Source organism: Diceros bicornis, chromosome 11 (genome assembly GCF_020826845.1).
Source record: "Diceros bicornis minor isolate mBicDic1 chromosome 11, mDicBic1.mat.cur, whole genome shotgun sequence".
Lineage (NCBI taxonomy): Eukaryota > Metazoa > Chordata > Mammalia > Perissodactyla > Rhinocerotidae > Diceros > Diceros bicornis.
Genome location: NC_080750.1, coordinates 13,022,214 through 13,036,850, shown reverse-complemented (window position 1 = coordinate 13,036,850; position 14,637 = coordinate 13,022,214). Strand labels below are relative to the sequence as shown.

At 34.3% G+C, this 14,637-nt stretch overlaps 1 protein-coding gene across 5 annotated transcripts in view; it reads right to left on the bottom strand.

Annotated features, from left to right (window-relative positions):
• USP53 (ubiquitin specific peptidase 53) overlaps window positions 1-14,637 on the bottom strand; it is a 65,718-nt gene that overhangs the window by 26,059 nt on the left and 25,022 nt on the right. For 3 of the 5 annotated variants that reach the window (XM_058549970.1, XM_058549969.1, XM_058549971.1), the window contains 7 exons: window positions 9,727-9,819; window positions 8,342-8,476; window positions 6,096-6,209; window positions 5,931-6,013; window positions 3,032-3,137; window positions 2,300-2,446; window positions 1,037-1,186 (listed from right to left, as the gene is read on the bottom strand). In XM_058549970.1, the coding sequence (XP_058405953.1) occupies window positions 1,037-1,186; window positions 2,300-2,446; window positions 3,032-3,137; window positions 5,931-6,013; window positions 6,096-6,209; window positions 8,342-8,476; window positions 9,727-9,819 (828 nt within the window). Of the gene's footprint in view, window positions 1-1,036; window positions 1,187-2,299; window positions 2,447-3,031; window positions 3,138-5,930; window positions 6,014-6,095; window positions 6,210-8,341; window positions 8,477-9,060; window positions 9,475-9,726; window positions 9,820-14,637 lie in introns of those variants that run through there. The other 2 variants (XM_058549973.1, XM_058549972.1) reach the window with 2 other exon arrangements.

The following is a 14,637-nucleotide window of genomic DNA, read 5'->3' as shown; positions in this document are numbered from 1 at the left end:
TAATTGTAAGGCTCATCTCATTCGTTTCCCTTTTCTCTGTTCAGCTGCCTGTTGTCCAATGTCTAAAAAAGCTGTTTCATCTACTTGGCTTTCTAATTTTTCATAGTGGAGGGGCTATTCCCATAGCAGTTAATCCTTTGTGGGCAGAATAAGAAGTTCACTAAATACCAAACATTTGAACTTTTATTGACTTAGTAAATCGTGGTGCTGAAAAATGGCCCTTTGTTATATATTTAAACAGAAGTAAATGGAATTGTACGTCATTTGCTTCTTACAATCACATAAGTTATATTTTCAAACCAGTTTGCTGCTTAATGACAGGACTCTCAAAGCCAAGAAGCCTGAGAGCAGCGCAGACAAGATCGGCAGTTTCCAACTCTGGCGAAGGCTGAATCTCCTGCAGAACTTCCAACAAGTTCAGATATCTGCTCCCACCACGGAGTCAGCAATTCAAGAGTACGGGTAGATATGTTTCTTAAAAAGCTCTAAAGGCGCTTCTGACACATGCTCCTTATTAAGAACTATTATTCACTAGTTTTCTAGACATTATTGTAATGTTTGAGTAAATAATTTACCAAAAGATATAATAGATAAATCTAATTCTGAATACCAGAAACAAAATTTGAAAAGACAGTTACAATAAAAAGAAAAATGTTCCTCACAAGTTACACAAAGCAATTGCGAATCACCCACAAAGAGATACATAACAATTATGTATCAGACAAAAGAGTGTACATATGGATCACTGACCGTTACATATGTGTATACTAACATTTATTAAGCAGTCATCTTTTTATTATTCTCGAAATTAACTGGTTTAAAAGCTAACTTCAAAATAAACTAGATTTCAAGAATTAATAAAAGGAAGTGTGAACTTAATGATGCTCTTATCATTAAGTTCATTTATTATTTTATATAATAATTATATCATTATTTTATATAATTACATCATTTCATCATATCTATATTATATATCATTAATTCCTAAAAAGTAAGAATCACAATAATTATTCCAGTTAGTGAAAGTGTCACTTACCTCCTTCACATTTGCATCATCAAAAAACACCCATTTTGAACTCTTGGTATGAAAAGCAAAGGCACAATAATGTCGGCTAGTGTAGCAGATTATACCAACAAGGTGAAGTTCACTATTTTTGGCATTTTCATCAGTAACCCTATAAAAAAGCTATTTAAAAAATTAATAATGTACATTTAATACTGTATATTTTTAAAAATGAAGAATAATTTGATGAATCATGTATTTGATTCACTATGAAAAATATTTCTCATGCATACTGCAATCCAATTCAATATTATATTAGTACTGACATCACCACTGACACTGCACTGTTAACAGAGTTACTATTTTTCATTGGTCCATAAGAAATATTAAATCCAATAAAATGAGTTTGCTACAATTTAGTTCAGTAACACAGTTTCTTCAATAACAGAACTGATACTTCACATACATAAACTCAAAGTATGAGATAAATGACACATTTCCTGATAATTCTTGATTGAATCATGAATTCAAACATACATTAAACATATTATCTAAAAGATAATTATCTAGAAGTTTAATTGTAATATAAACCAATTCAAAATATATTAAGATGGTAATAAGCATTTTAAGAAATCACTGCTGTAGATGAATTTTAAATCTTAAACCTTTCTAGATTACTATTTATATTTATAATCATTATCATATATATACCCATACACACACACATATAACATCATATCATCATCATTCTAGAGCGAAACAGGGATAGGGTATGAGACAGTTTAGTTTGTAATTGATAAGCCACTCCCAGTCTATGCATGAAAGGCATTCCAGTTAGCCTGATTTGATTAACTTGATCAGAGTTACAGCTGAACATTATTTCCTTTAAAAAGAAAATTTAGGGCCAGCCCGTGGCTTAGCAGTTAACTGCACGCACTCTGCCACTGGCGGCCAGGGTTTGGATCCTGGGCGCGCACCGACGCACCGCTTCTCCGGCCATGCTGAGGCCGCGTCCCACATACAGCAACTAGAAGGACGTGCAACTATGACATACAACTATCTACTGGGGCTTTGGGGAAAAAAAGGAGGAGGATTGGCAATAGATGTTAGCTCAGAGCCGGTCTTCCTCAGCAAAAAGAGGAGGATTAGCACAGATGTTAGCTCAGGGCTGATCTTCCTCAAAAAAGAAAAAAAAAAGAAAATTTAGTTCTGAAAAACAAAGTGTATTATAATATATGAAGATGTTTTAGAGGAACTGAAAGATAAAAGGGAAGAGAATAAAAACAGTTGAGATACCCCAGGAAGATAAAGATGTGTTGCCAGATTCCGAACAACATCTTCGGTCAAGTCAGAATGCTCAGAATCCCAGACTAAACCAATTGTAACAATCTCTGGGCAATTCATTAAAACACGGCGAATTTTTATTTTTTGGCCACAGTTACTCTAAAGAAAAACACAAAAGGCAAGTTTTAAAATTTTCTAACAGATTGTATTATGCAATGAGAATCTTAATATATATCAGAAATTTATTTCTTCAGCAAAGTAAAATGGACTTCGAGCAAACTATTTGTCTTAATTATTGATTAAAAAGGAAGTTTATTTTAAATCAAAGTACTTTTCTTTAATATTTTTGTAAATTTGTTAAAACAAGAATTGAACCTAAAAAAAGTAGAAAACCCTTGAAGTCATTAATATTACATGAGAAAAGAATGATACCATTTGTAATGTTTATTTAAAGGAAAAAAAAAGAAACTAACTTTCTCTTTAGTTAAATGATAGATTTCAGAACTTAAAAAAAATTAATCAACATATGCTACCTCAAATCCTTCACAAAATTAAGAGTTTTTAAAGAAATAATGCTAAGATAGATAGCTCCCATGATATAGTTATCTAAAATAATGTTGAAAAAAATTCTTAAAATTAATTCCATATAATATTTACATGATCATTTCTGAATGTCTACTTTCAAATGTCTAGTTCAAATTTACAAACATAGACACATACTAATATTCTCCAAATTATACTTACAGGACATTTCCGATAGTCATCAGTTGTATTTGCTGCTTGTAGCAATTCTGCAAACATTTCAGGCTTAAAGCGTTCATGCCTTTCCATCATTCTTTCAACTTCATTGCTACAAAAGAAGAAGCAGTCCCAAATCTGGCCTATGAACTTATAAAAGATCTAATAAACTATGCATTAAAAATACTAAGTTGTCAATATAGGTATGATCACTTTTTTTCTCTTAAAACATGAGTTTGTCTGAAAAATTAACCATAAAGTAAACTTCCATAAAGTGAAAATTGTGAAATTTGGCAAGTGTATGATGAAAATATTATGTCAAGAATAGAATAAAATAACATGAAATTATACCATTGTTCCGAACTACACGAACGAGGTAAGATGTTCCGTCTGAAGGTAGTTCTAAGTTAAATGTTTCTTTTACATTATTACTTAACAATTAGGGACTTGAGTTTAAACTGTGGTCTAACATGAACAACAAACTGTAGGAAAGGCTCCCTCTCCGGCTTAAAGTTCCCAGAAACAAAATTATCATTTTCAGCTAAAAGAAGGGCCCGGCCCTTTGCTGATTAATGTAGAAGTCACAACCAAAGCTCTTTAAGCCAGGCTTGTGTCTTTTGTTCCTATTATGAATGCTAATCATTTCATAAGAACCTAGGCAGGGTATCTGTGTCACTTTTTATTCAACTTCCCCTTGAGTCACATTTTTACATATCAAGGTATTAAGTGCCTTTAAGCAACTAGTTAAACCTTTCCACAAAGTGATGTATTGTAAACTCAAATACCCTTCCTAGTTTCCATTCTAGATGCTCTGGTTCTACCTCATAGTAATATAACTGTCCTAGAGCTGCATATATTTTAGGTTCAGCAGTTTAAATAATATACAATATTCAATAACAACTAAAAGTACCCATTCTTCTAAAGCACTTCACAAATATACTAGAAAGCATAAATCTGATAGGCTCCTTCAAATTGCACATAATGGTTTCACAAAATTGACAGCATCAGAGTAGTGGTTAACCAAACAAATTTTGAATTTGAAATGAAACCAGACCAGGGTTTTAATCTTAATTAGTCCATTTACCAGATTAACCTCATTAAACCTATTTCTTCATCAACAAAATAGTGTTTTTGTTAAGATTAAAAGCGACAATTTGCGCAAAGACTGGAACACAGTAAACATTCAATAATTGGCATTCAATACTTATTACCAATAAAAAGAGAGAGATTATAATTAGAATTCAAAGTCTGGGGTCTTATAATGTGGTTGTGGACCAGGGAGAGACTGATCTAATTACTTAAGATACTGCCTCAGAGCACTGGCATTTAAAACAAGAGTTTCAAGGTAGACAAAGTTTTATAGGTTTTTTTTTTTTTTTTTTTAAATTTTATTCCGGTCACGTTGGTTTATAACATTGTATAAATTGCAGGTGTACAACATTATACTTCTATTTCTGCATAGATTACATCACATTCACCACCCAAATACTAATTACAATCCACCTCCACACACATGTGCCTAACCATCCCTTTCGCCCTCCTCCCTCCCTCCTTCCTCTCTGGTAACCACTAATCCAATTAATTTGTGGTCTATTCTTGTTCAAACACCATCTTCTTTTTCATACAAAATGAAAAAAATGAGCAGACAATTGAATGAAGTTTAGGGAATATTTCTCTAAACAAATGTTTCCCAACTCTGTATATATAACAAAGATACTAAACACAACCAAATAACCAAATTGTTATTATTCAATAATCTGTAAGAAATAACGTGCTACATCCAAGAAAGCCAGGAAGTTTAATAATATAATTAAATGGATAAACACCTCATATTCATTTTGCACAATGATAAAAATATTGGTTGCATTTATCAACTAACTGTTGTACTGATGTACTCTGATAATTATTGATCCATGTTTTATCTTTTGAATTAAAATATCTGTAAACATTTATGATCATATTCAATGTTTATCGTACATCAAATATTTATATTCTCAAATACCTGTTCGAAAGTGTTCAAACAATTCTTATTATGTAAAGTCTAGGGATCATTTCTGGATCCCTAACTAGCTAATGTTTCATGGATAGGGAGGAATGGAGGATGGAGGGAGAGAGGGGGCAGGCAAGCATGGAAAACTTTTATTTCAGGTAAATGTTGAGGCCTTAAATGCAATAAACCTAATGGAGGATTATTTTTCCTTTTTTCCCCCTTTTCTGCTTACCCTAGCTTCCATCATCACCATGAAGGGACATGGTGGAGGTGACAGGAAACATGGCCACTATAAAGGTAACACCTTAGCAAAAATGAAGAAATCACATGCAATTCCATTTACCACTGAGTTTGTCATTTTAAAATCTCCTTCATTGTTCCAAAAACTTGCTATAAATATAAGTAGATGTAAATTTTTTGTGTGTGAGAAAGATCAGCCCTGAGCTAACATCTGCCAATCCTCTTCTTTTTTTTTTTTTTTTTTTTTTTTTGCTGAGGAAGACTGGCCCTGGGCTAACATCCATGCCCATCTTCCTCTACTTTATATGGGATGCCGCCACAGCATGGCTTGACAAGCGGTGCATCAGTGTGCGCCCAGGATCTGAACCGGCGAACCCCAGGCTGCCGCAGTGGAGCGCGCGCACTTAACCACTTGTGCCACCAGGCCAACTGTAAATTTTGACTGTTTAGTACATTTCACTAAATGGTACATAGATTAGGCTCAATCAGAAAGAGCCAACTAAGATAGACAACACTTGTATAGTATAGAGGTACTGTACCTCTGATGATAGTATATTTGTTAATCTCAGACAGAGAGTAGAAATTCACATATGTCATAGTTTTATAAAATAAATGCTCAATGTGCTTAAATGCATTATTAACATCTTTGGTAAATATGCTTTAATATATTCTTACCATAGGGCTGTTGTAGAAATGTACCGCACAAATTCTGTAAAAGGGAGAGGATCTGATGATGCTCCACAGCTACGACACACACACTATAGGTAAAAACATATGTTTAATTTATATTTAATTACATTGATTACATAAATATCTAATAAACTAGTGAAGCCATCTCACCTGTTCATACAGAGTCATAGCAAACTTCTGGTGAGTGACACAGGACTTGGAGGTACACATGTCTGCGTCTCTGCTTGGCACTATGTGAAAATGAATCCTCTCCAATATATTTTCCTAATTTAAAAATTAAAAGACAAATGAGTTGTGGATCTTACAGAGGACACTTCGAAATACAACTCTTTTTAACTTTACAAACTTAAAAATCTTTTTAAGATTTTCCAAAGTGTTACATACAGGAGTGCCATACACATTGTCAGCTTTTCAGCTTTCCTCTTTCATCAACACAGCAAACGTTGTTCAATTATTCACCTTTTGTAGCATTACCTTAAAAAAATTCTTAACAAAACAAACACTATAATGTAACATATGATTTTAATAAAGATTTTTAAAACTCTTTTAAAAATCAACTCATGGTGGCTGACATCTAGAATTTAATATTAGAAAATGTTGTTTCCTATGTTCTCAGCTTTCTCATATGATTTTGAAAAAGCAGTTAATTTTTCAAAAATCCTACTTGGATCATCTGGATAGTCTATATAACTTACATCAAAGTATCAATGATAAAGGCTTTTAATATCTGCACTAACACCTTAATGCAAGGAATGTGCTCTGCAACAAATTTCATATGAAAGTTCAGATTTGTAATACAGATCAATAAGGGGTATTTATTTCTTTAACAAAATAATCCTTCTTTTTACCAAGGCTTAACCAATAGATTCTTTTAATTAGCCAACTCCTCCCCCACCCCTCCATTCTGCCCCAGGACATTTAAAACCATCCAATTATTTAAGACTGCATTTCCAGATATTCCATGAATTATCATATCATGTATTAGTACATTTAAGTGAAAGTAAAACTATAAAGTACAGTATTGTGCAAAATATATTTATGTTTTAAGCAATGGATCAATTATAAATATAAGAAATATGAAAAGCATATTTCATGACTGTGTATGCTGTTTTTGACACACCTTAATCAACATAGCAAGTTTGCTAAGCAGTACACTAGTGAAGGAGCTTTCCAGCTGTCCAAGGAAACAGTAAAGATGCTCATTAAAAAAATGGTAATAACATATAGATGCCAAATGAATTCTACAGATAGTAAATTCTACAGAAATTCAGAGAATTGGCTGGGGTGGTGTAATCATACATTGTCCAGTAGGTATAACTTAGATGGACCCTTAACAAACAATAGATTAGAAAAGTGTTAAATGTTTCAGGAACTTGAAGAAAGCCCGTAAAGCAGGAATTGAAAAGATGTGTTTGAAGAACAGAACGGAACCATCTCACTGGAAGGGAAAATTCAGGGAGGAAGCAAAGAGATAAGCTGGAATTTAACTGTAAAGGGGCTTAAATGTCAGAAGAGCCTAGATTTGAATTACAGAAATATATGAAGAGCAATCACTAATCTGAAGAAAACTACGTTAATCTGACGGCCGTTAAAAACAGCCTGTAAAGAGGATATGCTGAAAGGACACTAGTAAAGAGGCTTAAATCATATCGAGAGTAGAGGCCTCGACAAGGAAGGAGTGACGACAGAGAAATCATATGGCAAGGAAACCCTTAAAAGGGTTTCTGATGAAAAGAATTTACAGAATTTGCTGAACAGATACAGGACTAAGAGAAGAAGTGGTTATACCTTAACCATAGGTGACATCTATGTTACCGAAACATTTAGGAATCAACATACATATTTTAGAAGGTGTATAAGGTACACTGCTGATCAAAGGAATGCTCTCCTTATCAATATGGTGGTAACAGAGTCTCAGAACATTAACCTCAGGCAGTGATTCTCAACCTGGAATGAGATACATATCAGAACTGCTGCCCCTGATGGCTGCCCACCAAGATCCACTTCTTTCCCACAGAGAATCACTGCATTGCATGTAATGAGAAATGTTACTGCTGGCAGTGTGTTGCACATGTAAATCCTGTGGAGGCAGAACACTTCCTTAAAAGTGATATAATTTATATTTAATAAACTGTTTTGCTCCAATAAATAAATTTTAAAATATTCTAGTATTTTACAAACACTCAATACAAATTAAAGCAGCACAAATCATCAAAAGCAAACATACACGAAACACAGATGGATTTAAAGGAGCTCTGAAGGATAAGTCATGGATTCACTGACCAATTCTGATACTTTTCCATTGTTATAAATTTATGTTTAAGTTGTCTCAAAATTTGCATCATTTAAGGAATGCAAACTAGTATCCAGACTTAAGGATTATCAAAAATACTTACAAAGCACTCTGCAGCATCATCCATAAGGCCAAGCTGAAATCGCTGCTCATCTTTGAAGCTTTCTGCAAGAGCGTGCCTTATGTTATCTGAGGGGAGTGCTTTTTCTCGACTGTGCTGAAACTGTGCAAATGTTGTCTGCAAATCAACAAGTACATCAGTAAGTGTAATGTCAACAACCATAAAACACTTCAATAATTTCATTACAACATAGTGAAACTCAAAACACTAGACTTAGACACTAATACAAAACACTGTTTTGCTTGAAAATCCCATAAAAAATTAATTATTTGTATCAGTTATGTTAGAAATGACTGCCCCAGACTCTAAATCAAGTGTGAGCAAATGTGTGAACAAGAATTAAACACATAGCGCTTTCAGGTCGCATCCTCAGAGATTCTGGTCGACTAAGACATTTTTAAACTGTTCCCCAGCTGACTCTGATGCGGGTTGTTTAAGGAAGAGTTTTGAGATAAATTGCCTTAAATCTAAAAGTATACTATAGGAATTAAAATTATGTTAAGCAAGAATAAGTATATAATGACATAACCAAACCTCAATGCCTGCAGCATCATTTCTGCCACACTCTATGTGACTGAAAAGAATCACTAAGGCCAGCCCATATTCAAGGAATGAGACTCCACCTTTTTAACAGGATGAATGCAAAAGAACCTGCAGACATGTTTTAAAGCAGCCACGACTCACCTCACCCCTGAGCTCACCTCTATCACTCTCCCCGTTGCTCACAAAGCTTCTGCCACCCAGGTTCCTGGAACATGTCAGCACACTCCCGCCTCAGGGCCTTTGCAGTTGCTGTTTCTCTGCCTGCCTGGAACGCCCTAGTCCACTCCGGCACCTTTTCCAGGTCTTGATTCAAATGGTGCTTTCTTGGTGAGGCTTTCCTGTCCACTCCACACTCTCTATTCCCTCTCCCTGATTTATTTCATCTCCTGAGCAATTAACATCATCCAGCATACTCTGTATTCTGCTTCCTTACTGTCTCCTCCCCTATGAGAATACGAGCTCCATGAGAGCAGGGGTTCTGATCAGTTTGTTCACTGCATATCCTCAGTAACTACAGCGGTGCCCAGAATTCAGTAGTAGCTCAAAAACATTTGTTAAAATGAATAGAGAATTATTTCAGAATAATGAAAAATGTAATGTTCCTAACAATTTATACTATTCAGAATATTAATTGTAGCTGTCCTTATATAAAAGTGGAAAATGAAAACAAGCCTCAATAAACCATACTTTAAGAATTCAAAACTATAAATCACTTGACAATGAAGTTGAATTACAAATAAACTGACCAAATATCAACTATAAAATAAAATAAAATTTTTGGAGAAAGAATTGATAGTAATTTTTCAGAACTATTAAAAAGTTACCTTCAACGCACAAAATATGCAGGCATCTCCTTGACAAACATGTCCAGTCAGAACTCGCAAGCTTCGTCGGAATATATCCAATTGCCATAAAACCTAAAAAATAGTGAGATGCGAAGAAAGAACACAGTAAGATTTTTCTCACCGTGAGAAAAGACAGATTTAAATATTTTTAAAATAAATAACTTCTCTTAATCTCTTGTACACAATCAGACATCCACAACCACTAAAAATAACAGCAAGTATAAAACTGCTACATACATGTAGTGCATATAAAAGATGGATTTAGAAGATCTTCCTATCGACTCACATGTAAAAATCATGACAGGAATATAGCAGGAAAAACCTAATTTCTCAGTTAAGGATTTTATATGAACAGAAAACATGGCATACTGAATGGAGGACTTGGCAGAGACATGAAAGAGGAAGTGATTATAATACTCATTACAAACCGAAATTTAGGAAGGAAATATCATTGGAGTCGAAAGCTAGGGTGTACCAAACAGGGGTCAGCACTTTGTGGAAAGAAAAAGGGGTGAGCAGTGGCCCATGTGGTCACTGTATACTAAATGAGAGAGGGGCATCTCTGTGGTAATGGGGGGTGCAGCATGGTAAGAGACAGCAGTTAAGAAATAACCTGAATATATTTTCTGCAAATTATCCATTTCTCATCTGCTACTAAAAGACAAAAACAAAACAAAAAAAAAGACTGTAATTGTTGAAATAAATCAATCTAGCACTTAAAATCATTCTGAAAAACCTGAAATCTGCACCATGAGAATAATAATAGTCATGCCCCATAGAGTTTTTGTAAGGAATAAATAGTACGTAATAATATGTAAAGTGTTTAGAGCAGTGCCCAGTACATAACTGGCATGCAATGCGTGTCAGCTGTATTTGTTGCTGTAAATACTACTACAACAAACAATGAAACTCTTCAAGTTCCCCTACATCGTTCAGTCATTTCCTCAAGTAATATAACTAAGAAAATTCATTCATGGCCTCTCGTTTCTCCCAACTAAAAACAAAGGTTAACAGAAACAAATGATTTTAATGTTTCCTACATTTTCAATTATTCAATAACTAAAGGTCACTTCAACATTTCCCTCTGAGAGTTGCCTTTCTTAAAGCCTAACTAATAGGACCCATTTACCTATCACAAATAACTCAGTGTTTTGTAAAGCACTTGAAAATGTTTCATAACTTTCTTGTATATCATATCCTATCATACCATAAAATACACTACATGAAATTCATATTACCAACAAGGAAGAAGAAGATCATGACAGCAAAGCTTTGGGAAGTAACACAGCATGGTGGTTAATAACAACCTCTGAAGGCAGGCTGCCTGGGTTCTAACTCTGGCTTTATTGTTTACCAGCGCCTGGGCTGACGTGGGCAAAATATTTTCTGAAACTCAGTTTTCCCATCAGTAAAATGAGGATAAACATAGTACCTACCTCTCTGGATTGCTGTAACGTTTCAATTAGATAAAACGTAGTGTTCAGATAAGTGTCTAGCACACAGTAAGAACACAACAAATGATAGCCATAAATATTATAACTTTGCTTTTAACTTAGAGACTTTAAAACCACACCAATATGCCATACATACTTAATTGTACTACTTTCTCATCAGGAAAAGTTTACAATATTCAGCCAAAAGACAATACACTCTATAAACTGTTTATAAGGCTAGCGAAGTGAGTCTTTCAAACGTAACCGGAAAGTTTTCTGGGATTAGCAAAATTTTTAAGTTACACTGGATCCAAGCTACAGAAAAGTATTTTATGTGAATTTGCAAATTCTCTGTACATTTTTCAACACAACAGTTTAAAACCTATTTTAACAAATTCATATCAAAAATTGTTCTAATTATTGTTAATCCTCATCCTAGTTCTTTTTAAAATGTTAATTGTACTGTACCACTTGTTTAAAAAAATTAAAGTCTAAACAGTTTGTTGGACTAGTTGTTTTCTTTTGCATTATTTGCATGTAGCATTTTAACATGGCACCTAACAAAATTAATGTGCTTATTTTTGAATGTTTATACATGTTTCTTATTTAATTATTTCCAAAAGATCAATACATATATGCACATGCATTTAAAAAAGGAATACAAACCTCTCATATTTCTCATTTCAAAAAGATCTAAAAAATAACTTTAAAATTAAGTAACAAGAAATGGCATATAAATTCATTTTTCTGACTTATATCACATGCATAACATTTTTTTTTTTTTTTTTTTTTTTTTTTTTGTGAGGAGATCAGCCCTGAGCTAACATCCGCCAATCCTCCTCTTTTTTTTTTTTTGCTGAGGAAGACGGCCCTGGGCTAACATCGGTGCCCATCTTCCTCCACTTTATATGGGACGCCGCCACAGCATGGCTTACCAAGCAGTGCGTCGGTGCGCACCTGGGATCCGAACCAGCGAACCCCGGGCCGCCGCAGCAGAGCGCACGCACTTAACCGCTTGCGCCACCGGGCCGGCCCCACATGCATAACATTTTAAGAATGTCCACTTTCAGTAATTTCTTACAAGAGGTATTCCACAATATTTCTCAGCAGTTTTAAAAAGTATTCACCAAACTACATATTAACATTTGTATTTTGAATTCTTTAAAATGAAGTCAGGCTTTTTCTGACAAAAACTATTTGAATAGCTGTTTTGTCAGTGAGGATTGGCTTTGCAAATTAATTTATATGGCAGACATTTCAACATCAAAGGCCAGAAAATCCCCTACATTGAAGAGATGGAGCTGGGAGTTCAGGGAAGCCAAAGCAGTCAGAGTTGGCAGGGCAGTGCTGCAGAGGAGAGAGCTGCCCAGAGAGTTAACACCAGAGCTCTGTACAGGGTCCCCTTCGAGTATTCAGGTGAGTCATGTGAGGAAACTACCTGAGGCCGTGGAAAAAAATACCCAAAAAGATTAGAGGGAAAGTACCTAGAGCTCATACCAGCCTAGGATGTGCCTGTTTCCAACAGCGAAAGTGGAAAGCTTCATAATTCACAGAATTTTGATTAAAGAAGAAGGATCTTGCCCCAGTAGCAGAGAAATTAACCCTAGAATGAACACAGCTCTGGCACTGCCTAAGAAACCTTAAAAGTAAAGCGATCAAACTGTTTCCCAATAAAGTAACCCTAGCGCAGAACAAAGTTCAAGAATATTTTTAGGAATATAAAACTATCCATCACCCAACAAGGTAAAACTCAAAAATTACAGGGATTAAAAGACATTCAATAAAAAATTACCAGGCATTAAAAGAAACAAGAAAATATACTCCAAAATGAGGAAGAAAAAAAAATCAATTGAAACACCTAGAATTTGCATAAATGACAGAATTAGTAGACAAGTACATTAAAACAACTATTATATTTTGTACATCTAAGAAGCTAAGGAAAAGAGTGAACATATTAAGTATAGACATGAAAGAGATTTTAAAAAGACCCAGATCAAACTTCTAGAGGTGAAAATTGCAATGTCTGATATAAAAAATACACTGGATAGGATAAATAGCAGATTAGACACTGCAAAGGAAAAGTTAATGACCGCGAAGACACAGCAAGAGAAACCATACAAAATGAAACAGAGAGAACAAAAGACTGAGAAAGAAAATGAATACAGCATCATGGAGCTGTGGGACAACTTCAAGCAACCAATATACGTAATTGGAGTCCCCCAAAGGAGGGGAGAGACAAAAAAATTATTTGAAGAAATAATGGTCAAAGTGTTTCCAAATTTGATTAAAATTATAACCCACGGATCCAAGATGCTCAATAAATCCCAAAAGAAAACTATGTCAAGACACATCATAATCAAATAGCTTTAAACCAGTGATAAAGAGAAAATATTAAAAGCAGCCAGAGAAAAAGAACACATTATATACAGAAGCACAAAGATAAAAATGACAGCAGGCTTTTCATGAGAAATAATGTGAGCTAGAAGATACTCAATGGTGAAAAGTTCAAAGTTTTTCCTCTAAGATCTGGAACAAGACAAGGGTGCCCACTCTCACCACTCCTATACAACACAGTACTCGAGTCTCAGCTAGAGTAATCAGGCAAGAAAAGAAATAAAAGGTACCAGAATTGGAAAGGAAAAAGTAAAATTGTCTCTACTGCAGATGACATGCTTTTATATTGAGAAAATCCTAAAGACTCAACCAAAGAACTATTACATCTAATCAATTAATTCAGTAAAGTTGCAGGATACAAAATTAACAAACAAAAATCTACAGCATTTCTATACACCCACAATGAATTTTCTAAAAAATAAATAAAGAAATCAATCACATTTACAATAGTATCAAAAACAATAAAATACTTAGGAATAAATTTAACTAAGGAGGTGAAAGATCTCTACTCTGAAAACTACCAGACATTGATGAAAGAAATCGAAGAAGTCACAAATAAACGGAAAGGTATCCTGTGTTCATGGATTGGAAGAACTAATATTGTTAAAATCTCCATACTACCAAAAGCCACGTATAGATTCAATGCAATCTCTATCAAGATTCCAGGGGCATTTTTTACAGAAGTAGAAACAACACTCCTAAAATTTATATGGAACCACAAACAACTCCAAATAGCCAAAGAAATCCTGAGAAAGAAGAACAAAGCAAGACGCATCACACTTCCTGATTTCAAGCTATACAATAAAGCTATAGTCATCAAACCAGTATGGTACTGGCATAAAAACAGATGAGTAGACCAATAGAACAGAAATGAGAGCCAAAAAATAAACCCAAGCACATATGGTCAACTAATATTTGACAAGGGAGCCAAGAACACTCAATGGAGAAAAGACAGTCTTTTCAATAAATGGTGCTGGGATAACTGGATATTCACACGCAACAGAACGGAACTGGACCCATATCTTATACCACTTACAAAAATTAACTCAAAATGGATTAAATA